The following is a 23,714-nucleotide window of genomic DNA, read 5'->3' as shown; positions in this document are numbered from 1 at the left end:
GTGCCACTTCCGGTTTTCTGGTGGTTTATTGGAGATAAGAATTTCACGGACTTTCCTGCCCAGGCTGGCTTTGAACCGTGATCCTCAGATCTCAGCCTCCTGAGAAGCTAGGATTACACGTGTGAGCCACTGGCGCCCGGCTGAAGCATCTTTTTCATCAAGCTGGAAGCCTTAGGTTCATGACATGAGAGAGAGGTTAATTGTTTTTAGCCACATGATTGTAGTCTGTGTCATGATCAGTGTCCCCTTCTGAATTGCTTTTTTTCTGATTCAGGGTCTGAGCCTGTGGCCACAGGGGTACTAGCTCCTTCTGCTTGTTTACTGTTCTTTACTGTTGTTGTCTCTGAGCTGCTCACATCCTTGTACTGAAGAGGAAAAGTTTTGAATTATACCTCTGTTGGGTGTAGAGGAGGAAGGCACCTTCCTAACCCAACACTGATCATTGATAAACATCTGCAAACTGAAAGTAAATATGGGAACACTGTCAGGTTCCTCCACTGTATTTCCATCCTTTAATCTTTTGCTGACCTTTCCCCAATACTCTGCTCTGGGAACCAAGGACAAGTCTCTTGCACAAAGTTTAAAAATTCTTGTAGCTCCCTTCATTTTCAGCATAGCTTTGAGAGTCTGCAATACAGATCTCACTCTGCTGATTTACACTGTTACATGTTTGCTTGTTTGCTAGTCCAAGGCTTGCACTCAGGGCCTGAGTGCTCTCCCTGGGCTTCATTTGCTCCAGGCTAGTGTTTTACCACTTGAGCCACAGTGCTACTTCTGGTCTTTTCTGTTTATGTGGTACTGAGGAATTGAACCCAGGGCTTCATGCATGCTAGGCAAGCACTCTACCACTAAGCCACCTTTCCAGCCCATTTTGTCCCATTCTATCTGGCTATAATCTCCCTAGTATATCAGACCCCTACCGAGAGCATCTCCTTTACCTTTAAGCCAGAGACATTTCCTCATACCCAGATTCGGCTCCCTGTTCAGGCGCCACGTGCCTCAGACCAGCTGTGTCAAGCTGTTTCTCTCTCTCTAAAGAAAGTTGGGACCAGATGGACTGTCAGTATCCAGAAATCTGGGAGACTGAAGCGTCCCAAATTGTGGTTCAGTGCATTTATTTATACAGGGTTTTTGCACAAGGAAGAGCAGGGACAGGTCAAGATGTTTGTGACAAGTTGCTTTCAGCAGGTACCAGCAGCTTCAGCAATAATAGGAAACAGAAGGCCTGCAGTTAGAGCTAGCTGAACTCAATGTCTAGCTTAAAGGTGGAGATGAGAAAAACACCCTCTTTCTATGCCTCCCAACCCAATCATCTGTGGCTGCTTCAGGCCATCACACAGGGTCAACAAGGCTCAGGACTGTTGCTCCCTCATATCTCTGGCTCCCAACACAGGATGGAAATAATGGAAAATGCCTTCTGGGTAGGGAGGTAGAGTCATCAATAGTGCTGTTGCCCTGTCTTGCAGACTTCCAAGTAATCCCAAGTTCCCAGGCTCTCTTTTTCTCTCTTTTGCTTCTGACCAGATTTTAGCCTTTCCCTAGCAGCCTAACAATCAGACTTGGATGTCACTCCTGCCCCCCACACACACACCATGTTCTTTCTCCTATCTTTCAAAAGTATCTGAGGAAGAATTGGAAGCAAAGTAATATGCCTGGCCTTGAATCCGAAACCCTGTTTTCTTTTCTAGTTGTTCCCATATGACCAGTATTCAGATTGACAGAGGCCCTTGGAAATATCTGACAAATGATCAAAGACCGTGGAAATCTAAGAACTAAATATTCATTACAAAAAGAAGGAGGGAACCGAAGACCCTGTCTGAAAGGAAATGTACTCATTACAAAATCGTAATCCCTCTGTATATCACCTCTAGACTGAAGTAAATTGATAAAAAAAAATGTTATTACATATCACAGTCAGATCTCAACCACAGAGTTTCCATGTTTATCTTCGTTTTCTGCTTCAAAAGCCCTTGCCTGGGTTTGGAGGTATGGCTTGGTTGGCAGGTGCAGAGTTCACGTCCCAAGCAACAACCTACAAAAAAAGCGCTGAGCTCAGTGCCCTCAGTGGCAGGGAAATTGAGAAAGGAGAGTGAATTACTTCAAGAAAGTAAGCATTGCCTTTGCATGGGTTAGACTTTCAGACTGGGGAGCTGTCTGGCAACCCAAGGAAGAGGGCTTATGGCAGGGAAGATTCTTTTTTTTTTTTTGGGGGGGGGGGTCCGGGCGTGGGGCCTGAACTCTGGGCCTGGGCACTGTCCCTCAGCTCTTCAGCTCAAGGTTAGCGCTCTACCACTTGACCCACAGCGCCACTTCTGGCCTTTTCCTTTTTGCTTATGTGGTGCTGAGGAATCGAACCCAGGGCCTCAGGCATGCAAGGCAAGCGCTCTACCACTGAGCCACCTTCCCAGCCCCAGCAGGGAAGATTCTTATGGAGCATTTCCTCCAGTCCAAGCCAGCTTTCTCCACTGCACACGCACTCTCCTCGTGTTTCCCTTAGTTCTTTCACCAACTCAGACAACAATCTTAAAGATCAACTTGCATCCGGACCTTCTTTCCTTGACCTCTAATTCTGTTTTTTATGTGTGTGGTACATAGAATATAAATCTCAGGAGCTTTCCTCTTGGCCTGGCTTTAAACCTCGATCCTCAGATCTCAACCTCCTGAGTAGCTAGAGTGACAGGTGTGAGTCCCCAGTGCCCAGTGACATCCTTGTTTTTATGACTCTGAAATGATACAGGGAGGGGCTGGGAAGGTGGCTCAGTGGTAGAGCGCTTGCCTTGCATGCATGAGGCCCTGGGTTCGATTCCCCAGCACCACATAGGCAAAAAGAAAAAAAGCCGGAAGTGGCACTGTGGCTCAAGTGGTAGAGCGGTAGCCTTGAGCTGAAGAGCTGAGGGACAGCGCTCAGGCCCAGAGTTCAGGCCCCATGACCGGACCCCACACACACACCCAAAAAAAGAAATTTCATTCTTTTCTGAAATGATACAGGGAGATAGGGAAAGAGTCTTGGACTCTGCTTGTCTCTCTACTAGACTATACTTGACATAGTTTTTGTCAAGTGACTTGGGGGACCTAAGGGTATAGCTAATGCTTGCCTAGTATACCAAAGGCCCTGAGTTCAGTCTGTAGCACTCTAGGGGATGAGATGGGAAGAAGATTTATAATACTTGTGACATTTACAATATTTTCCAATGTAGTTGGGGAGATAAATATCCAAGTAGTCAAAAATACTGTAATTGTGGCAGGTACCGGTTGCTCATGCCTGTAATCCTAGATTCTCAGGAGGCTGAGATCTGAGGATCTTGGTTCAAAGCCAGTGCAGGCAGGAGAGTCCATGAGACTCTTATCTCCAATTAACCACCAGAAAGCCTGAAGTGGTGCTGTAGTTTAAGTGGTAGAGCACTTGCCTTGAGCTGAAGAGCTCGGGGACAATGCCCAGGCCCAGAGTTCAAAACCCATGACTGACAGAAAAAAAAAAAGGGGGAAGAAAGAGAAAATGTGCAAGTCAGTATAGAGATTGAGAAGAGTTGGGGATCCTAATTTTAAAAGATGATCTGAAAAACTCCCTTGAAGTTGGGGTTAAAGGTGATCTGAAGCAGAAGACCCCAGCAGATTCCAGAACAGAGAGGAAATGGGGGAGAAAGAAAAGCAGGGAGAGGAAGAGGCGGGGACTGAGAACAACAGGCAGCTGTCAATGTTCTCACCTTATTCAGATCCACAGCTTCATTTTAGTGTTATTGTTATTGTTGTTGTTATTAGTGTGTGTATGTGTGTGTGCATGCTAGTACCAGTGCCTGAATTTAGGGTTTCACACTTGCTCAGCTTTCTTGCTCCCAGACAAGTGCTCTACTACTTCAGCTACCCCTCTAGCCTGCTTTGTGCTGGTTCGTCCTGCAGATTTTTCATCCTGGCTGGCTTTGAACTGCAATCCTCCAGATATCAGCTTCCTGTGTAGCTAGGACTACAGTCATGAATCACTGGTGCCCAAGGTAATTAGTTGTATTTATTTATTTATGCCACTCTGAGATTCAAACCTAAAGTCATGCATTCTAGACACTGAGCTACAGCCTAGATACACACACACACACACACACACACACACACACACACCATGATTGGCCTTGCGATAGAATTGTTTTATAGTACTTTTCAACACCAATGTGCAGGAGTGAACAGTACAGCTTAAATGGAGCTTTGAGAAACTTGCTTGTTTACAACACTGTTTTCCTCCCCCCCCCCAAAAAAAAAAAGACCCAGGATTTACCCAATTCATGTATGGGGTTGATCTCTACCTTGTACTCCATAGCCCCATGATAACAGAAATAGTACTGGGATTTCCAGAAACATCTTGTTCCACTTGTTCCGCTTGCCCTCTCTGGCTGCGGCGTGCAGACACTTAAACGACCTACCCAGAGCTAGACTGAAAAAGAGAAGAAAACACGGCCCAAGTGAATGGCTGTCTGCAGGCTTCACGTTACTCCTGGGATTGCCCTTGGGTGTCACTGATAAAATCCCACAGCGATCAGGGCGGATGATGCCCCAGACAGTGCTGGCTGAGGAAATGACAGCCCTGGCCGCACACTGTCTAGGGCTGATGTGGACAGGGCCAGCCCTGTAGGAGTTCCAGGGCCCGGCCCCTGGCTGGGGCCCCCGGCCTATTTCTGATCGCTCTCTCTCCAAGGCCTTGGAGTGTGTCACCGCTGTCCCAGAGTGGCCGTCCTGGCGCGTACATGCTCCCCGGCCCGCGTGCACCGCCTGGGCACCGCCTGGGCACGGTGGGCCTCGGGGGCCGGGGTGGCTCGGGCGGGCCGGTGCGCGCTCCCTCTGTGCACTGGACTCTGCCGCCGAGGGCTGGAGTTTAATCACTCACAAACAGTGTCCGGCTTCCTGTCCTCATCCACCCCCACCCCCGCCCCGTTTCCCTGGCCCCTCCCTCTCCCCAGCCCGCTCCGCCCGCCGGCTCCCCCTCCCCCCATCCCTCGGGTCCAGGGATGGGGGGGCGGTGAGGCAGGCACAGCCCCCCGCCCCCATGGCCGCCCGTCGGAGCCAGAGGCGGAGGGGGCGCCGGGGGGAGCCTGGCACCGCCCTGCTGGCCCCACTCGTGCTGGGCCTGGGCCTGGCGCTGGCCTGCCTTGGCCTCCTGCTGGCTATGGTCAGCCTGGGGAGCCGGGCATCGCTCTCAGGCCAGGTGAGGCCCTCAGCACACCCCTTCCCGGGCACATTTGGAGCAGCAGATGGGGGCCGGGTGGGCAGAGGGCCAGGGGACTGGCGGATGAGCAGAGGACAAGAAGTCAGGTGGAGGACAGGGTGACGCTGCCTTCTTCCCAGCAGGAGCCTTCCCAGGAGGAGCTGGTGGCTGAGGAAGACCTGGAGCCCCCGGTGAGTAGGTGTGGATGCCATGTGCCAGGTGTGGGTAGGGGAAATCTGTGGCAGCGCTCGGGCCGCAGGGTGTGCTGGCTGTCTCCGCTGTATGCAGCAGCATGTGTGTGTGGCTGTGGGCTGTGTGTGCATGAAGTTTTGCACGCTGGGGTGTGTGTTTCTGTGAGGGTAGAGAGTGCACCAGCATGCATGGCATGTGTGTGTGTGTGTGTGTGTGTGTGTGAGAGAGAGAGAGAGAGAGAGAGGGTGTGGAGGGGGGAGTTCCTGAGTGTTTGCCATCTGATAGGAAGCATTGATTGGCTGTGGGTGAAGTGGGGTTGCTAGGAACCTTCCACAAGGAGGTGGATGCTGTTGTGTGAGGGGTGTGTACCACTTGTGCACGCTGACTGTGGACAGGTGTGCAACACATCAGCAGAGTGCAGGGTCTATGCTGAAGAAGGATGGAGGCCTGGGAAGATTTGACTGGTCTCCAGAACGGGCTGAAAACTAGGCCTACACACTTTATCTACACGCTTGATTGATCCGTCCCTTGGACTTTTTCTTTCTCTTTTCCTGTGTGTGTGTGTGTGTGTGTGTGTACTGGGGCTTGAACTCAAATGCCTGGGTACTTGTCCCTGAGCTTTATTGCTCAAGGCTGGTACTCTACCACTTGAGCTACAGCTCTATTCCAACCCTTTGGTGGTTATTCAGAAGTGAATTTGGAGGGTAATTGGAGTCTCCTAGACTTTCTGCTGGAGCTGTCTTTGAACTGAAATCCTTAGACCTCAGCCTTCTGAGTAACTAGGATTACAGGCATGAGCCACTAGCACCTGGTGCTCCCTTGGACTTTCTTGGCTATTCGTGACTGGTGGCTCTTCTGACAGGCCCTGCTGGGCTCCATCCTGTCTCTGAGAAGCCCTGGTTGAGTCCCGATCTTAATTCCCCTAGGAACTGAATTCCCAGACAGACACAAGCCAGGATGTCATGCCTTTCCTGAAACGTCTCGTCCGGCCCCGCCGAAGTGGTGAGCATGCCTCTCTCTCATCCTCAGGAGTGACAAGTGATCAGTCTTGCTGGTCACTTCATAAAAGCCCTCTGAAGTGGACAGAGTAAAAACCATTGTCTTCACACAGAAAGAGGCACCGAGTATGAAATGAGTCATGCAGCTAACCAGTTAAGACTGGAACCTGAGGATGATAACCCTCCCTTGAGAAGCTCCTTTTGTCACATGAAACTGCTTCCCACGGATCATCCCCCAAATGGGTTAGGATGACCTCTGGAGTCCTCATGAGGACAAAGTGGGGGAGTCAGAGGCCTGGGCCTCAGTAAGCAAAGACATTTATGACTGGCATGGTCATATGACCATGTATTCATGTTTGCATGAGTGGGACTATTTTGGCCTAAGCCTGTTATCTCTGTGTGATTTATTTATTTATTTGGTGTAGGTCCTGAGCTTTTTTGTTTTGCTCAGGGCTGGGACTCTACCACTTGAGCCACAGCACCGCTTTTGGCTTTTTGCTAGTTAATTGGAGATACGAATCTAGGGCTAGCTTCAAACCACGTTCCTTAGATCTTAGCCTTCTGAGTAGATAGGATTGATTACAGGCTTGAGCCACCGATGCTAAGGGCTTGGCTTCTTAGCTAGGAGACTTGGGCTAAACTAAGGATGCCAGGCCAAAGACTGGTTCTTGGGCCCCCCACCTCCCCTGGAAAAGCTCTGTTCTACTCATCTGTCTTTCCTTGATTTTCAGCCCCTAAAGGCCGGAAAATTCGGGCTCGCAGAGTGATTGCAGCCCACTATGAAGGTGGGTGATAGGTGAGCATGCGCAGAGGAGGGGTGGCACGGACGGGGGGTGAGGCAGGTCTCCTTCATCCTTCCCTGTGTCTTACAGTTCATCCACAACCGGGACAAGATGGAGCACAGGCGGGTGAGACCCCCATCTCTACCTCTGATACCTCCCGTTGCCCCCCCCACAGCAGTGGCCTCTAGGGAAAAGGGTCCCAAACTTTTGATTTCCCAATCCCCTCCCCTGCCTTCCACTGAGGAATCCCAGAAGGCAATTCCTAAAAGCCTCAGTGCCTCATTCTTAAACAGGTGCCTCGTTCATCAAGCATGGGAACTTAGAAGACCCTTCCCATCACAGCACCCAATCCAGTGACACACCACACCAGTGGCCCTAGCTTTCTCCTTCAGTGCTGTGTTTTCCAAGAAGCAGCCATGATTCCTTCCTTTTCTTTCCTGTCTGAACTCCATGTGTTTTCCTGCCCTGATCAATAATCCTCCAAACACATGTAGTCTTTGCTCAGCTTTTCCATTCCTACCCCATGACCTCTGAACTTCAAACCCAGCTCCGGCCCCATCCCATTCCTTACTCTCCCCCCCCACACACACACACTCTGTCAGGCTTCTGCTGCTAAAGCTAAGGCCCTCCCCTCACAAAAATGCCTCTACTTTATTATCCCATCATGCTTCTCTTTGACCTCCAGCTGTTCTGGGGTCTGATCTCTACCCCACTTTCTGGCATCCACTTATGCATTGTCCATGCCTGTGGGGCTGACGAGCCTATGTCCCAGTGTACCTTTTCTGGACTTTGAACATATTAGTCCCTCCTCTGGAGTGCCCTTCCATCGTGAAAGCCAGGAAGCAAGACTTGAGAGTGGCTTGGTCTGGGATGTTAGCAGCAGATGGAGAGAAGTAGACGGGTTGAATGTGGTTTACTTGTGGGTTGTTGTGAAGAACAAGAGAAAGAAGCTGGGTGCCAGTGGATCATGCCTGTAATTCTAGCTACTCAGGAGGCTGAGATCTGAGGATCGAGGTTCAAGGCCAAGCCGGGCAAGAAAGTCCATGAGACTCTTATTTCCAAGTAACTACCAGGAAACCAAAAGTGGTACTGTGGCTGAAATGGTAGAGAGCTGGCCTTGAGCTAAAGAGCTCACAGACAGTGCCCAGGCCCAGAGTTCAAGCCCCATGACACACACACACACACACACACACACACACACACACACACGAATAAGAGAAAGAAAAGATTCACAATGTCATGTAATAGAGACTTTTGTTTTTGTTTTTGGTTAGTTGTGGAGCTTGAACTCTGGGCTTCGGTGCTGTCCCTGAGCTCTTCAGCTCAAGGCCAGTGCTCTACCACTTGAGCCACAGTGCCACTTCCGGTTTTCTGGTGGCTTACTGGAGATAAGAGTCTCATGGCCTTTCCTGCCCGGGCTAGCTTTGAACTGTGATCCTTAGATCTCAGCCTCCTGAGTAACTAGGATTACAGGCATGAGCCACTGGTGCCCGGCTGATTTTTGTTTTTTTGTCGGTCACGGGGCTTGAACTCTGGGCCTTCAGCTCTTCAGCTCAAGGCTAGTGCTCTACCACTTGAGCCACAGCACCACTTCCAGTTTTCTGGTGGTTAATTGGAGATAAGAGGCTCATGATGGCTAGGTGCTGGTGGCTACCTCCTAGCTACTCAGGAGGCTGAGATCTGAGGATCACAGTTCAAAACCAGCCAGGGTAGGAAAGTCCATGAGACTCTCATCTACAATAAGCAGCCAGAAACCTGGAAGTGGCGCTGTGGCTCAAGTGATAGAGTGCTTGACTTGAACTGAAAGAGCTAAGGGACAGAGCCCAGGGTGAGTTCAAGCCCCATGACTGAAAAAAAAAAAAATCGTGAACTTTCCTGTCTGTGCTGGCTTTGAACCCTGATCCTTAGATCTTAGCCTCATGAGTAGCTAGGATTACAGGCGTGAGCCACCAGCACCTGGCAGGACCATGGTTTAAAGCCAGCTTTGGCAGGAAAACTCCGTGACTCTTATCTCCATTTAATCACTGCAGAGCCAGAAGTAGAGCTGTGATTCAAGTGGTGTCCGCCACAAAGCTGGAGCTCTCTCCAGCCTGAGTGAAAAATCTAATGGATAGTTTCTAGGCCCTGAGTTCAAGTCCCAATACTCTATCTGTCTATCTGTCTGTCTGTCTTTCTGTCTATCTCTGTCTTCTGTTTCTACTTCTGTGTCTGTGTCTCTCTCTTTTCTTTCTCTCTCTCTCACGTACACATACACAAACACACAAAAGGCTGCTTGTTTGGGTAGTTTTTCAGGCATTCCTTCTCTCAGTGACTCAACACACGTGCATCAGGAACGTGCTGCTCGCCAGGGACCTAGGTGTTCTCAGCAAATCACACCCAGACCTGGGCTCAAGGAGTCACTGTGGAGGACAGAAAATAGTAGATACATGTGTAATTATTGTGTCATGCAACAAGAGCGATAATGAAGGGAGCCCAAGATGCATGGCACCACAAAGCATCTTACAGAGGAACTGGGGACTCCTTCCTAGGACAATGAGGCCTCACTGGCCTTGCAGCCTGATAATAAGATGGACCAAGCATCGAGGACATTGCAAATAAAGGAACCATGTTTTGAAAGTTTGCTAAGAGTCCAGAGGAGGCAAGAAGTTCTGCATGGTTGAAGCAGAAACTGCTAGAGGGAGGGAGAGGGGAAAGAGCTGAGGGGGGGGGGAAACACATGAAAAAACAGAAGCCAGAAGCCAAGTCAGAAATGCAATTTGAGTCATCAAAAAGTAATATGGGGCTGGGAAGGTGGCTCAGTGGTAGAGCGCTTGCCTTGCATGCATGAGGCCCTGGGTTCAATTCCTCAGTATCACATAAGCAGAAAAAGCCAGAAGTGGTGCTGTGGCTCAAGTGGTAGAGCGCTAGCCTTGAGCTGAAGAGCTGAGGGACAGTGTCTAGGCCCAGAGTTCAGGCCCCATGACAGACAAAAAAAAAAAAAGGCTCAAATCTGTAACCCTAGCTATTCAGGGGCTGAGATCTGGAGAATAGTCATCCAGAACTAGCTCAGAAAAGTTTATGAAACTCTATCTCCAAAATAACTAGTAAAAAAAAGTGGCTGGAGGCATGGCTTAAGGGTTTAGAGTGCTAAGTACACAAGTAAACCAAGCAGGTACAAGCCCCTGAAATCCATTTTGGTACCAGCCAGCAAACACACACACACACACACACACACACACACACACAAAACAAAAAACTAGGCCAGGCAAGATAGCTCACACCTATAATCCTGTCTACTCTGAAGGCTGATGTTTGATGACTGAAATTCAAAAGCAGCCAAAGCAGGAAAGTCCATGGGATTCTTATCTCCAATTAACCTCCAAAAAAACTGGAAGTGGAGCTGTGGCTTAAGTAGTAGAGTACTAGCTTTGATCAGATAAAGCTCATGAATAGGCTCAGGCCCAGAGTTCAAGGCCTACGATTGGTAATAAAACAAACAAACAAAACCTAGTGTGGCCCAATGCCCACGTCACCTCTATAGTCCTACTTACTCAAAGAAGTGGATATTTGCAATTGAAGTTCAGGACCTTATCTTGCCAGTAGCTGGCATAGTAGCACACACCTGCCTCCTAGCCATGTGGGAAGCTGAGATTGAGAAGATTCAAGTTACAGACCAGACAGGGCAAAAATATTCACAAGGCCCTTCTTTCAACAAAATAAACTGAGTATGGTGGCACAGTCTGTCATCCCAGCTTGGTGGGAAATGTAAATAGAAGGATCCAGGTCTAGACCGGCCAGGGCAAAATGTAAGACCCTATCTTAAAAAATAACCAGAGCAGGGGCTGGGAAAGTGGCTCAGTGGTAGAGTGCTTGCCTTGCATGCATGAGACCCTGGGTTCGATTCCTCAGCATCACATAAGCAGAAAAAAAAGGCCGGAAGTGGTGCTGTGGCTCAAGTGGTAGAGCGCTCACCTTGAGCTGAAGAGCTGAGGGACAGTGCCCAGGCCCAGAGTTCAAGCCCCACAACTGCCAAAAATAATAAAATAAAATAAAATAACCAGAGCAGCAGGGCTGGGACGTTGGCTCAGTGGAGTGCTTGCCTCGCATGCATGAAGCCCTGGGTTTGATTCCTCAGTAACACATAAGCAGAAAAAAGCCGAAAGTGATGCTGTGGCTCAAGCGGTCGGGCTCTAGCTTTGAGCTGAAGAGCTGAGGGACAGCACCCACAACCAATAACAACAACAAATAAATAAAATAACTAAAGCAAAAAAGGGCTGAGACAGGACTCAGTGGCAAAGCTCTTCCCTAGCAAGCACAGTCTTGAGTTCAAATTCTGTCTGGGCACCATTTGCTTGCACCTATAATGTTAGCTACTTGGTAGGCTGAGATCCGAAGATCACGGTTCAATGCAAGTGTGGGCAGGAAAGTTTGTGAGGCTCTTATTTCCAAACCTACTCCCCCTCCCCTTTCCCCCTTCCCTGTGCCAAAAAAAAAAGCTAGAAATGGAGCTGTGACTCAAGTGGTAGAATGCTAGCCTTGAGCAAATGAAGCCCAGAGACAATGTCTAGGCCCTGAGTTCAAGTCCCATGACTGGCACACACACAAAAGAAAAATCCCAGTACTGCAAAAAATAAATAAAAGCAGAGCTGGGCTCCTGCAATCCTAGTACTCAGGAGGCTGAAATTTGAGGATTACAGTTTTATTTTTATTTTTATTTTTTTGGTGCCAGTCATGGGGTTTAAATTTAGGGCTTGGGCTGTCCCTGAACTTTTGTACTTAAGGCTAATGCTTGAGCCACAAGTCCACTTCTACCTTTTTTGGTAGTTAATTGGCAATAAGAATCTCACAGGCCTTCTTGCGTGGGTTGCCTTTGAGCCCCAATCCTGTCTCCGCCTCCTGAGTAACTAGGATTACAGGTGTGAGCCACCGCACCTGGGTACTTATTTTATTTATTTATTTTATTTATTTATTTTTTTTGGTGCTGATACTGGGGCTTGAACTCCAGACCTCATGATCGCTCTGACTTTTTAGTTCAAAGCTGGCATTCTATCACTTGAGCCACAGCTCTACTTTCAGCTTTTTAGTAGTTAATTGGAGATAAGTCTCAGGCTTTTCTGTCCAGGCTGGCTTTGAACCTCAATCCTCAGATCTCAGCCTTCTGAGTAACTAGAATTATAAACTTGAGTCATCAGAACCCAGCCATCACAGTTATTTTTTATTTTTTTATTTTGCCAGTCCTGGGGCTTGAACTCAGGGCCTGGGCACTGTCCCTGAGCTTCTTTTGCTCAGGCTAGCACTCTACCACTTGAGCTACAGCGCCACTTCCAGCCTTTTCTATTTATGTGGTACTGAGCAATCAAACCCAGGGCTTCATGCATAGTAGGCAAGCACTCTACTACTAAGGCACATTCCCAGCCCCATTACAGTGATTTTTTTAAATTATTCTTTTTGTAATCTTTTACTTTTTATTGTTATTATGAAGGATATATAGAGGGGTTACAGCTACATAAGTCAGGTAATGAGTACATTTCTTTTTTTTTTTTTTTCTTTTTGCTTATGTGGTGCTGAGGAATCAAACCCAGGGTCTCATGCATGCAAGGCAAGCGCTCTACCACTGAGCTACCTTCCCAGCCCATCCATCACAGTGATTTTAAAACATTTTCTTCATCTCAAAAAGAAGTTATGAAGCTGGGCATGGCAGGAGTATATACCAGGAGACAGAAAGATCACAGGTTCAAGGCCAGTCTGGGTTGTATAGTGAAATTCTACCACCACCAACAAACAAATAAGAAAAAGAAGAAAGAAGTCCTGTACCTTTAAGCTTATCACTTCCTAGTCCCATCAGTCCCCAGTCCTAAACTCCTGATAATCTACTTGCTGTTTCTATAGATTTGCCAATTCCAGATATTACCTTTAAATGTGGTGGCTTCTTTTACTTACCATAATGTTTTTCTGGTTAATCTGCATGGTACTATGCACCCGTACTTTATTCCTTTGTATTTATTTTTGTTTTACTTATTTAATTTTTAAACATTTTTTTTGGTCTTTTTTTTTTTTGGTACTGGGATCGAACCCAGGACATTGCACTTGCTAGGCAAGTGCTTTGCCACTGAGCTACATCCCAGACCTTTATTTATTTATTTATTTATTTTGGGGGTCTGGTCATGGGGCCTGAACTCTGGGCCTGGGCGCTATCCCTCAGCTCTTTAGCTCAAGGCTAACGCTCTACCACTTGAGCCACAGCGCGACTTCTGGCTTTTTTCTTTATGCTTATGTGGTGCTGAGGAATCGAACCCAGGGCCTCATGCATGCAAGGCAAGCTCTCTACCACTGAGCCACCTTCCCAGCCTAGACCTTTATTTTTTTGTGCTGGTCCAAAAGCTTGAACTCAGGCACTGGGCACTGTCCCTGAACTTTTTGTTTGAGGCTAGTGTTCTACCACTTTACACCACATTCCACTTCTGGCTTTTTGATGGTTAATTGGAGATAAGAATCTCTTAGACTTTCTTGCCTGGGGCAGGCTTTGAGCCATAATCCTCAGATCTCAGCTTCTTGGAGTAGCTAGGATTACAGGCATAAACTGTAGTACTCTGTAGTACTGTAGTACTTTGTTCCTTGATATAGCTGAATAATAGTCCATATTTTGTTTATTTATTATCTGATAGACATTTGGATGTCATTTCATTATAATTTTCATGTGTGTGTGCCAGTTCTGGGCTTGAACTCAGGGCCTGGGCACTGTCCCTGAGCTTTTGTGGTCAAGGCTAGCGCTCTACCACTTGAGCTATAGCTTCATTCCCAGCTTCTTTGTATATTAATTAGAGGTAAGTCTCACAGACTTTCCTGCCTGGTCTTACTTTGAACCTTAATCCTCAGATCTAAGCTCTTCTTTTTAATTCTAATGAATCAAATAATTTAAAAAAAAATTGGTTGTGGGGCTTGAACTGTAGGCCTGGGCCCTGTCTCTGAGCTCTTCAGCTCAAAGCTAGTGCTCTACCACTTGAGCCACAGTGTCACTTCCGGGTTTTCTGGTAGTTACTGGAGATAAGAGACTTTCCTGTCTGGGCTGGCTTTGAACCCCGATCCTCAGATCTGAGCCTTCCGAGTAGCTAGGATTACAGGCATGAGCCACCGGCACCTGGCTTGAATCAAACAATATTAACATAAAACAGGGAAACAAGGTAGGTGTAGATGAAATAAAATGTGAAAGGCCCCACATTTCTCCTTCTATTTTATTTTATTGCCAGTCCTGGGGCTTGAACTTAGGGCTTGGGCACTGACCCTGAGTCTCTCTGTGCTCAAGGCTAGCAGTCTACCACTTGAGCCACAGCCCCACTTCCAGCTTTTTTCTGTTTATGTGGCTGAGGAATCGAACCCAGGGCTTCATGCATGCTAGGCAAGCACTCTATCACTAAGCCACATTCCCAGCGTGCCCCACCTCCATTTCTCCTTCTATCCTATACTTTATTTTTTTTTTCCAGAAGCAACCATTGGTGATCATTTGTCCTGAACATTTCTGGTCATATATGTTAGATTTCTTCACACAACAGGTTATTACACTGTGGGCTCCATAGGGCCTGGCTCTATCCTTTCTGGGTAAGGTAGATCCTACATTTATAAACTCAGTGAATGCTTGGGGAGTATGTGGGTCCTCTAAAGGTACTTTTCCTTATCTAAACATTCACATCCAGGTGTGGATGGGATAGTGAGTGGCTGGGAAGAAGCCAAAATCAACAGCTCCAGCCCTCTACGCTACAACCGCCAGAATGGGGAATTTACAGTTACCAGGGCTGGGCTCTACTACCTGTACTGTCAGGTAAGCCCCATCTGGCTCTATGGACCAAGCCATAACTGCAGGGAAAAGGGTTTGGTTTAGGGGAAGGAAGAAAGGAAAGGGATGAGCTAAAGGCTTGTTTGGGGCTTGGGAAGAAATGGATATCTGGGTCTCTCAGGACATTTACATTGACGGGCCTGTATTCTACCTGCCCTCCTCCCACCCCAGGTGCACTTTGATGAGGGGAAGGCTGTCTACCTGAAGCTGGACTTGCTGGTGGATGATGTGCTGACCCTTCGATGCCTGGAGGAGTTCTCAGCCACCGCAGCCAGTTCCCCGGGGCCCCAGCTGCGCCTCTGCCAGGTGTCTGGGCTGTTGCCTTTGAGGCTAGGATCCTCCCTGCGGATCCGCACTCTTCCCTGGGCCCATCTCAAGGCTGCCCCCTTCCTCACCTATTTTGGACTTTTCCAAGTTCACTGAGGAGCCCTGGTTTCCCAGCAGACCTGCAAGGCTCCTCCTCACCTAGCTCTCTGCCCTGCCCTAAGCCACTCCTGAACACACACCTGCCCCCTGACAGCTGCCAAGGCTTGTTCACGTGTTTCCTGGCCCACATATTCCTGATCTCGTACAGTCCTCCTCTTCTCCATCACTAGCTCCCAAAGTCTTGATCTTTTTCCCCCCTCTCTTTTTCTTTCTCTTCTTTTTTTTCTCTCTTTCTTTTTAATTTTTTTTTTTTTTTTTGCCAGTTCTGGGGCTTGAACTCAGAGCCTGAGCACTGTCCCTGTGCTTCTTTTGCTCAAGGCTAGCACTCCACCACTTAAGACACAACACCACTTCTGGCTTTTTTTTTTTTCTGTGTATGTGGTACTGAGGAATCGAACCCAGGGCTTCATGCACGTTAGGCAAGCGCTCTACCACTAAGCCACATTCCCAGCCCAAGCCTTGATCTTTCCATGCCTCCATTTATCCCTTGACTCTACCTAGCCCCCAACTCCCCAGGATACTGTCTACTGACCCGGTGGGGGCAAGGATGGGTCCAAGAAGACTCATCCAGTCCTTCAGGTACTAAGAGGGGCTGGACCTGGTGGCAGGAAAGCCAAAGAGCCTGGGACTTGGCCAGAAGTGCCCAAAGGGGGCGGGGGGTAAGAGCCCAAGACAAGCTCCTTCCTTGATCATTTCCTGTGGATTTTGAAAACAGATATTATTTTTATTATTATTGTGACAAAATGTTGAGAAGTGGATATTAAAGAGGATAACTAATGTTTTTTTTTTCTCTTTATTGGGGACCAGGGTCATGGGAATGGGGTCTGGGCATTGAGAAACACAGAGCTGCTTGCCTCTAAGCAGAGCAGAAAGGCATCCTGCTTAGGAGCAAAGCAGTCTCCATTGGCTCAAGGTACTGCAGAAGCAGTAGCCTCATTTCCCTAGGAGGCGGACTTCCTCCTGCCGGGGGAATCCCTAGCTGGGAGGAGCCAGCTGGCCCTTCCTCTTGGCACCTGGGGACTTTCAGCAGGTGCTGGCACAGGACCTGGCTGTGAGATGGGGTGGGAGCTGGCTTGGAAGGGGGTTCAGTGTCAGCATATTGGATATTGGGGCCTAGGCACATGTGCCCTTGGGCGTCTGGGTCCTGGGGAGGTGTCCTGTAATAGTTGGAGGGGTTTGGGACTGCTTTTCTGTCTCTTTGTCCAAAGCCTTATGTAAGAGCTTTTCTTGAGAAACAGGAAGTCCTGCTTGCCAAGTTCAGCACAGGGAGTAGTGCAGGCCTCATTCCAACACGCCCAGTCGGGCCTTAACCCCAGCACCCGTCCAGTTTCTTGTCTTTGGGTCTTCTCCCTACCGACCCTTATGACCCTTTTTTTTTTCTTCTTCTTTAACCCCACATTCAAGTCACAACAAGAAAACTTCCTCAGAGCCCTTGCCCATGTCCAAACCCCAAGGTCTCTACCCTCACCTCCCCCCACACCCAACCAACCCTCAACGCTGCTCAGCTTTGCCTCCATCCCTGCTCCTGGCACCATGCCCCAGAGCCAGTCAACCTTCCCTCCCTCAACTCTGGGGCCGCCCCTGGGTCCCTGAGCTCTGGCCGCTCTTCCTGGGTGTCACTGGCTGCCCAGTCCTTCTTAGAAAGAATGGCACCAAATTCTCCTGAGACTGGGGACTCCCGATGACACTAGCCTCACAACGGAGTGCCAGGAGCACCGATAGTTCCCCCAGCTTGCTTTTTTCTTTCCTCCATCTTTTTTTTTTTTTAATTCTCAATTTTTTTTAATTTCTCCCTTGCGTCATACTACCTTCCCTTCCGCACTACTGCCTGTACCCCCGCTCCTTATCACCTCCTTCCCACCCCATTTAGGAGGCCCCAGCTGTTGTTAGGGTCTCTGGCTTATGATAGCCACATCTCCTTTCTTGCTAGCCCCCAAAGCACCCCTGAGCCACATGGGTGGTCCAACCCGAGAGCCGGCACTCTCCGTTGCTCTCTGGTTGAGTTGGGGGGCAACTCTGGGGGTGATAGCCTGTGCCATTGCTTTGCTGACCCAACAAACAGAGCTGCAACACCTAAGGAGGGAGGTGAGCCGACTACAGAGAAGCAGAGGGCCCTCCCAGAAGGGGGAAGAGTATTTCTGGCATAGCCTCCAGGAACAAGTAAGTGAAGGGAGACAGGGATAGGGGTGGAAGAGGATGAAAGGTGGGCCGGGGAGGGGGGGGAGGGGGGAGGGGAGGGGAGTCTCTGGCCTCTTTAGGTCTGACCTTCCAGTCTGCAAAATTTCAAGTTGTGTGCAAGCAGAGGTCTGGGTTGGGAAGTCAAGGGAGTGGCCATTCCGGGAAGAGAAATTGTTAAAGATTAATGCTTCTTGTACCTAACAGACCCTGGAGGGCAGCCAGCACCGAGATACAGGGGACTGGGAAAAGCATATAAGACACCTGAGGTGTTCCTAGTGGTAGGGAGGGCTTTCTGGGACCCTTGAACCTTTGTGTTCACTCTGACCCTCTTGTTAGAAGCAGAGCCCTGATGCCCTGGAAGCCTGGGAGGATGGGTGGCGATCTCGGAGAAGGAGAGCAGTATTCACTCATAATCGGAAAAGTGAGCCTTGGAAGGGCAGTAGGGGGATTGCTAGCTTGAGCCATGGTGAGGGTGGAGAGGGGACACCAGGGCACCCGGAGCAGGTGGACACTGCTGAGACTTCCCCCTTCTCTCCTCAGAGAAGCACTCAGTTCTGCACCTTGTTCCCATTAACATCACCTCCAAGGGTGAGCAATATTTTAAATAATGGCATTGGGGAGGGGCACAAAGTAGGAATTCTGGGGCTGGCAGGTGGGCCCAGAAGAATATCACAAGTGGACAGGGGATAGCTGGCTCAGTGTCGGCGAATGCAAAGAAATGCTGACCAGCCACCCTCCTCCCCTCCAGAGGACTCTGATGTGACCGAGGTGATGTGGCAACCAGCTCTTTGGCGTGGGAGAGGCCTGGAGGCCCAAGGACATGTTGTCCGAGTGTGGGAAGCTGGAATTTATCTGCTGTATAGCCAGGTAACTCCAGACATACCCTGAACCTCACCACAGGAGCTTGGAGGCTGACTTTGTGCTCTTCTCCCAAAGCCTGTATGCCCATACTTAGGATTACCAATCTCTCTGTCCATATAAGACCCTTCTTCATTCTCTGGCTCCTATGTCAGGACTCCCAAGGCCTCCCAGAATTGAGCCATACCAACTTGGTTTGCTTTAACATCTCCCTTTCTTGCCAGGTCCTGTTTCATGATGTGACCTTCACCATGGGTCAGGTGGTATCCCTGGAAGGCCAGGGAAGGCAAGAGATTCTTTTCCGATGCATACACAGTATGCCCTCTGACCCTGACCGGGCCTATAATAGCTGCTTCAGCTCTGGTGAGGGCCGTTTGGAAGTGGAAGAGTGGGTATGAGCCAAGGACATGGCTTACTTGGGGTAGTGGCAAGGGGAGGTGTAGTAGGGGCTGGAGGCTGGTTCAGAGGCACATGGCAAGAAGAGACAAAACGCCTAGGTCTTTATGGGAAATAGAATAGTCAAGCTCTAACAGGCAGGGGAAAACTAGAGTATGTGTATAGCTATGATTCACTTAACATCTCTTAGCTTAGAAAAGATTAATTAGACTTTGCCAGAGAACCATGCAGACATCCAGGTACAGAGAACAAAGAAAGTTTATTGCCGGGAAAGAGGGGCTGGCAGACTCCTTCTCACAAGGGAGGAATGAGAAGAAGCACCAGCTATTGTCTGGGGTGACCTATATAACCTAGGAGGTTTAGGGGGGGCTGGAAGAGGGGAAGACCCTGGTGTGGACGTGTGGACCAGGGGCTTCATCATGGTGGACTAGGATTTATGGCTGCTGTTCAAATAGTCGATAAGGGGTCCTGCAACTGCCCAGACCTGAAGGTCACTCTAAGGGGCTCTTGTTGCCATCCCAAGGTAAGTGCCATCCCAAGGTAAAGGGGGCTGGAAGTTGATTATTTACTGCTTTTACCACATGGGCCTAGTGTTGGCTAGGAAGGGAGCATGCTAAGCTGTGGAGAAGGGAAGGAGTGGACTGAACTATGGGAAGGGACTCATTTTGCTAACAACATCGTATTCTTTTCTCAGGTGTCTTCCATTTACACCAAGGGGATATTGTCAATGTCAGAATTCCTCGGGCAAAGGCCAAACTTAGCCTCTCTCCACATGGAACCTTTCTAGGGTTTGTGAGACTGTGACTGTGTTAATAAAAGGTGGTTCTGAACTGAGACCAGTGTGGGCACCTCTTTGTGGGTAGACACTGAAGACAGCCAAGAGCTGCCTAGACAAAGGACAAGGACCGTGTAGAAACAAAGCCTCTATTTAGGTTTGACTTCATCATTGTGCTCCCTTTTTCTTTCCCACTCTCACCGTTTGACTGGCTAGGTATGAAAGAGATAGAAGATCTTTTTTTCTTTTTTGATTTCCTATCCAGCCCTCAATTCTTGTGTGTCCAGGGGGTGGGGGCTGGCGCCCGACCCGTGCCAGGCATTGTCCGGGCCGGGTGGCTCCGCTGGAATGCATCCAGGGCCGCACCGCCATCTAGCGGCAGATGGAGGAAATGCCTCCACTTCGCCGCCACCCAAGTCCCCAAAGTCTCCCCCCCAACTCCCTAAACCACACCTCTCTCCAAGTAGGGTCGGCTTCTTCGCCCCACAAGAAGCCTCAGCCTCACTGAGCCTCTTCAGCTACGGGGGGGTCCAGTTCCGGTCCCTAGCTCCGGAGACCTATCTGTTGTTAAGCATTCGTGTGCAAGGGCTGCCAGACGAAGGCGGACCGTCGGTTCCAGTCCCTCCAGGCTGGGATCCGGCCTGGCCTCTGAGACCTGCAATCCAGACTGACTGAAAGCTGATTCCACCTCCCCCAGCGCCCCGCCCCACCGAACCCGGGTACTGGGGCTTCCAGCTCTGCCTCACGAGAGCGGAAGACGACAGAGCTGCGCCCGCAGGGCGGGAGGCGACACGGAACGCGCAGGCGCAAAGCGGAGCGCGGTGCGGTGGCCACGCGCGGCTCGGTCGGCGGGTGTGCGCAAGCGCAGCGCCGAAGGGGGAGAGGGCGGGACGGTCCCAGCGCCTTCCTACGTTGTCGGGTAGGCGGGACTACGCGCGTGGTAGCCGCGCCGGCGCCGTTCGCCGGGTGTGACGTCTTAATCGTGCGCCCTCGCCGCCGGTGGGCCTGGGGCTCGCGGGAGGGGAAGGAGGAGGAGGGGGAGGTGGTGGTGGTAGTGGTGGCGCTGGAGGAGGAGGTGGCGGCTGAAGCCTAGCAAGAGGCGGTGGCGGCGGCGGGGCGGCGCGGCGCGCGGCCCAGGAGCGTTAGAATCCTGAATTGAGACGGCTCCGCTTGAAGACAGCAGGAGTGGCGGGGCCGCCGCCGTCGCCGGAGAGATGAGCCGGGAAGCCTGAGGCGGAGACGCCCGCCTTGGGCCCGTCCGCCCGGCTTCCCCGCTCCCGGTGAGGACGCCCCTTCCCCTCCCCCAGCGTTGCGTGGCCTCTTCCACTCCTACGACTCGCTCCCACCAACCCTGGCTGAGAGGTTCTCGAAAGGGCTTCTTAAGAGCCATGTGCAGCGAACCGACCCAGCTTGTACAACCATACCGGTGCTAGGACGCCTTCACGTCCCCGGGGATGAGCCAGGCTGGGGGCTGGGTCGGCGTGGCTTGGGCTCCTCGCTTCAGACCCAGCGCTTTGATTCAGTTTCCTCCAAAACCTCCTCCCTTTCATCGCTCTTCTTCCTGAGCCCATAGCCTGGCATCCTATTCCCAACTCAGATGACCGCAGCGTGCCCACAGCCCCCCTCCCCCGCATTCGTTCCCGTGTGAGAGACGTCTTAACACTCTGAAACAGTTTCCTTTTGAAAGTTGTGTTTTCTCGTGTTGGCATTCCTGTGCCAGGCCAACTCTGAGCAAAATTGCCCTTCGCAGGCTCTCAAAAGATACCCTTGGTGGTATTAAAGAGGCAGAACCCCAAAACACGTGCTTTCACACCGGGAGATGAGAAATAAGTTCCATGAGCAGTACCCTTTAACCATTTTCCCTCCGTGGACAAGGGACAGATTAATGTTAGGCCTGGGAGCAGGGGAGAGATGATTGGATTCTGATATTCTAATCTTTGTTTTACAGGGTGCTGGAAGATGAAAGAGACTATACAAGACACCGGGTCATGGGGGCTTGAGCCTCCTGGACCTGGTACAGCTTACTCAAGCCCCAGGCGGGAACGTCTTCGTTGGCCTCTTCCCCCTAAACCCCGGCTCAAGTCAGGTGGAGGGTTTGGGCCTGATCCTGGGTCGGGGACCACAGTGCCAGCCAGACGCCTCCCTGTCCCTCGGCCCTCTTTCGATGCATCAGTCAGTGAAGAGGAGGAAGAGGAGGAGGAGGAAGAAGATGAAGATGAGGAGGAGGAAGTGGCAGCTTGGAGGCTTCCCCCTAGATGGGGTCAGCTGGGAGCCTCCCAGAGGCCTCGCCCTTCCCGTCCTACTCATCGAAAAACCTGCTCACAGCGCCGTCGTAGAGCCTTGAGAGCCTTCCAGATGCTGCTCTACTCAAAAAGCACCTCGCTGACATTCCACTGGAAGCTTTGGGGGCGCCATCGGGGCCGGCGGCGAAGTTTTGCACACCCCAAGAACCATCTCTCACCCCAGGAAGGGGGTGCAACGCCACAGGTGCCATCCCCCTGCTGTCGTTTTGACTCCCCCCGGGGACCACCCCCACCCCGGCTGGGTCTGCTAGGTGCTCTCATGGCTGAGGATGGGGTGAGAGGGTCTCTACCAATGCCCTCTGGGCCCCCCATGGAGGAAGATGGACTAAGGTGGACTCCAAAGTCTCCTCTGGACCCTGACTCGGGTAAGATGGGAAAGGGGTGGAGTTAGGGGTGGGGGAGGACTAAAAGCCTGGAGCAGCTGAAGTCTGCTGTAGTGAAAAGTGAGCCCAATGGAAGCACAGTGGGGTCCAGACTAGCTGTGAGTTACCTTCATTATGCCTCATTATTAGTAGGAAATAAGCCTTTGCCTGGGAGACTGACAGGGCTAGGAAACAGAACCTCTAAGTAAGACAAGGAGCTGTGGTTTAGAAATCAGACTTGTGTGTTCCAAATCCTTCTTTCTCCTCTCAGCATGAGTCCCCACATGTACATCTCCACAGGGCACCATTCTTACTGTGGTGGCATGGGACCTCTCTCGGGAATGGAGTACATTATTGGTACTTATCTGTGAAATATTTTTCCTTTAGACAAACCCCAACCACTTTAACATCCTTATTAAAATGACCAAGGGTTTATTGAGCCTTTTATTATATACTCTGGGTATTGTGTTAAGCATATAGTAGTGACAGATATTCCTGAGACTTACATCTCTCTGAATCCTAGTCTTTTTCTTGCTTTCCGTCTATGAATTGGAACTCCCACTCTCATTCCCTTTAGAACCTCATAGTTATCCTTATCTTGTAGGGTCTCTATGCTGTAGAGATTTATATTAGTAGATGTGCTTCGATTTGTTTTTCTTGTAGTCTTACTGTATGTATGCATCAGTTAATTTTCCCCTGTTCTTGTAACATGGGGCTCATTCTCATCCTGTTTCCCTTGCTTTACAGGCCTCCTCTCATGTACCCTGCCCAATGGCTTTGGGGGACCACCAGGGTCAGAAGGAGAGCGCAGCCTGGCACCCCCTGACGCCAGCATACTCATCAGCAATGTGTGCAGCATTGGGGACCATGGAGCTCAGGAGCTTTTTCAGGGCTCTGATTTGGGCACTGTGGAAGAGACAGAGCGGCCTGGGGAGAAAGCTGGCCAGCACAGCCCCCTGCGGGAGGAACATGTGACCTGTGTGCAGAGTAAGCCCTAGAGGACCTAGGCTGCTTTCTGCAGCCAGCATTTAGATCAGAGTCTGGAGGCTTCAACCTGTTCTTCTCTCCTTCACTTAGGCATCTTGGATGAATTCCTTCAAACTTACGGTAGCCTCATCCCCCTCAGCACTGACGAGGTAGTAGAGAAGTTGGAGGACATTTTCCAGCAGGAGTTTTCTTCACCTTCCAGGTGAGGCTTGAAAGACAGATAATCCCTCAAAAGAGGTTGGAACCAAAAAAATGGAAAGAGAGTGCCATTGCATTTTCTCACACAGGGAGATACTTGAGAATTGGAAGATAGAGCTTGAGGGGAGGAAGCTGAATGCAAAGTACCAAATCCCTATAAATCACTGGGTCTTTATTTAGATGGAACCCTGAAATACATATACCTGAGTGTTCCTGTACCTCTTTGTCCTCTTTGTGTGAGCTTTTTTTTTTTTTTTTTTT

General features: G+C 50.1%; 3 protein-coding genes across 6 annotated transcripts in view; all 3 read left to right on the top strand.

The window, feature by feature from the left end:
* Positions 1–4,855: 4,855 nt before the first annotated feature.
* On the top strand, positions 4,856–15,663 carry Tnfsf12 (tumor necrosis factor (ligand) superfamily, member 12). 2 transcript variants are annotated; one of them, XM_013013460.1, is made up of 7 exons: positions 4,856–5,188; positions 5,332–5,379; positions 6,307–6,382; positions 7,110–7,163; positions 7,251–7,286; positions 14,831–14,955; positions 15,142–15,663. In XM_013013460.1, exons 1-7 carry the CDS (start codon positions 5,030–5,032, stop codon positions 15,391–15,393), a joined length of 750 nt encoding a protein of 249 aa, XP_012868914.1. In that variant the 5' UTR covers positions 4,856–5,029; the 3' UTR covers positions 15,394–15,663. The 2 variants fall into 2 exon arrangements, with proteins under 2 accessions (XP_012868914.1, XP_012868913.1); XM_013013459.1 differs by having other exon boundaries at positions 4,985–5,188; positions 5,329–5,379.
* Positions 15,664–16,540: 877 nt separating this feature from the next.
* On the top strand, positions 16,541–19,664 carry Tnfsf13 (tumor necrosis factor (ligand) superfamily, member 13). Of its 3 annotated transcripts, XM_013013458.1 has the most exons (7): positions 16,541–16,850; positions 17,459–17,556; positions 17,911–17,995; positions 18,115–18,162; positions 18,323–18,441; positions 18,657–18,795; positions 19,523–19,664. In XM_013013458.1, exons 1-7 carry the CDS (start codon positions 16,835–16,837, stop codon positions 19,630–19,632), a joined length of 615 nt encoding a protein of 204 aa, XP_012868912.1. In that variant the 5' UTR covers positions 16,541–16,834; the 3' UTR covers positions 19,633–19,664. The 3 variants fall into 3 exon arrangements, with proteins under 3 accessions (XP_012868912.1, XP_012868911.1, XP_012868910.1); XM_013013457.1 differs by lacking the exon at positions 16,541–16,850 and having other exon boundaries at positions 16,867–17,556; positions 17,914–17,995; XM_013013456.1 differs by lacking the exon at positions 16,541–16,850 and having other exon boundaries at positions 16,869–17,556.
* Positions 19,665–20,667: 1,003 nt separating this feature from the next.
* Positions 20,668–23,714, top strand: part of Senp3 (SUMO1/sentrin/SMT3 specific peptidase 3) — a 9,606-nt gene continuing 6,559 nt past the window's right edge. The window contains 4 exon segments of the mRNA XM_013013125.1: positions 20,668–20,883; positions 21,552–22,271; positions 23,016–23,255; positions 23,346–23,462. Coding sequence (XP_012868579.1) covers positions 21,563–22,271; positions 23,016–23,255; positions 23,346–23,462 — 1,066 coding nt within the window. The 5' untranslated portion in view covers positions 20,668–20,883; positions 21,552–21,562.

The sequence above is a fragment of the Dipodomys ordii genome, unplaced genomic scaffold (genome assembly GCF_000151885.1).
Source record: "Dipodomys ordii isolate 6190 unplaced genomic scaffold, Dord_2.0 Scaffold19, whole genome shotgun sequence".
Classification (NCBI taxonomy): Eukaryota; Metazoa; Chordata; class Mammalia; order Rodentia; family Heteromyidae; genus Dipodomys; species Dipodomys ordii.
This window is presented reverse-complemented; position numbering and strand designations above follow the sequence as displayed.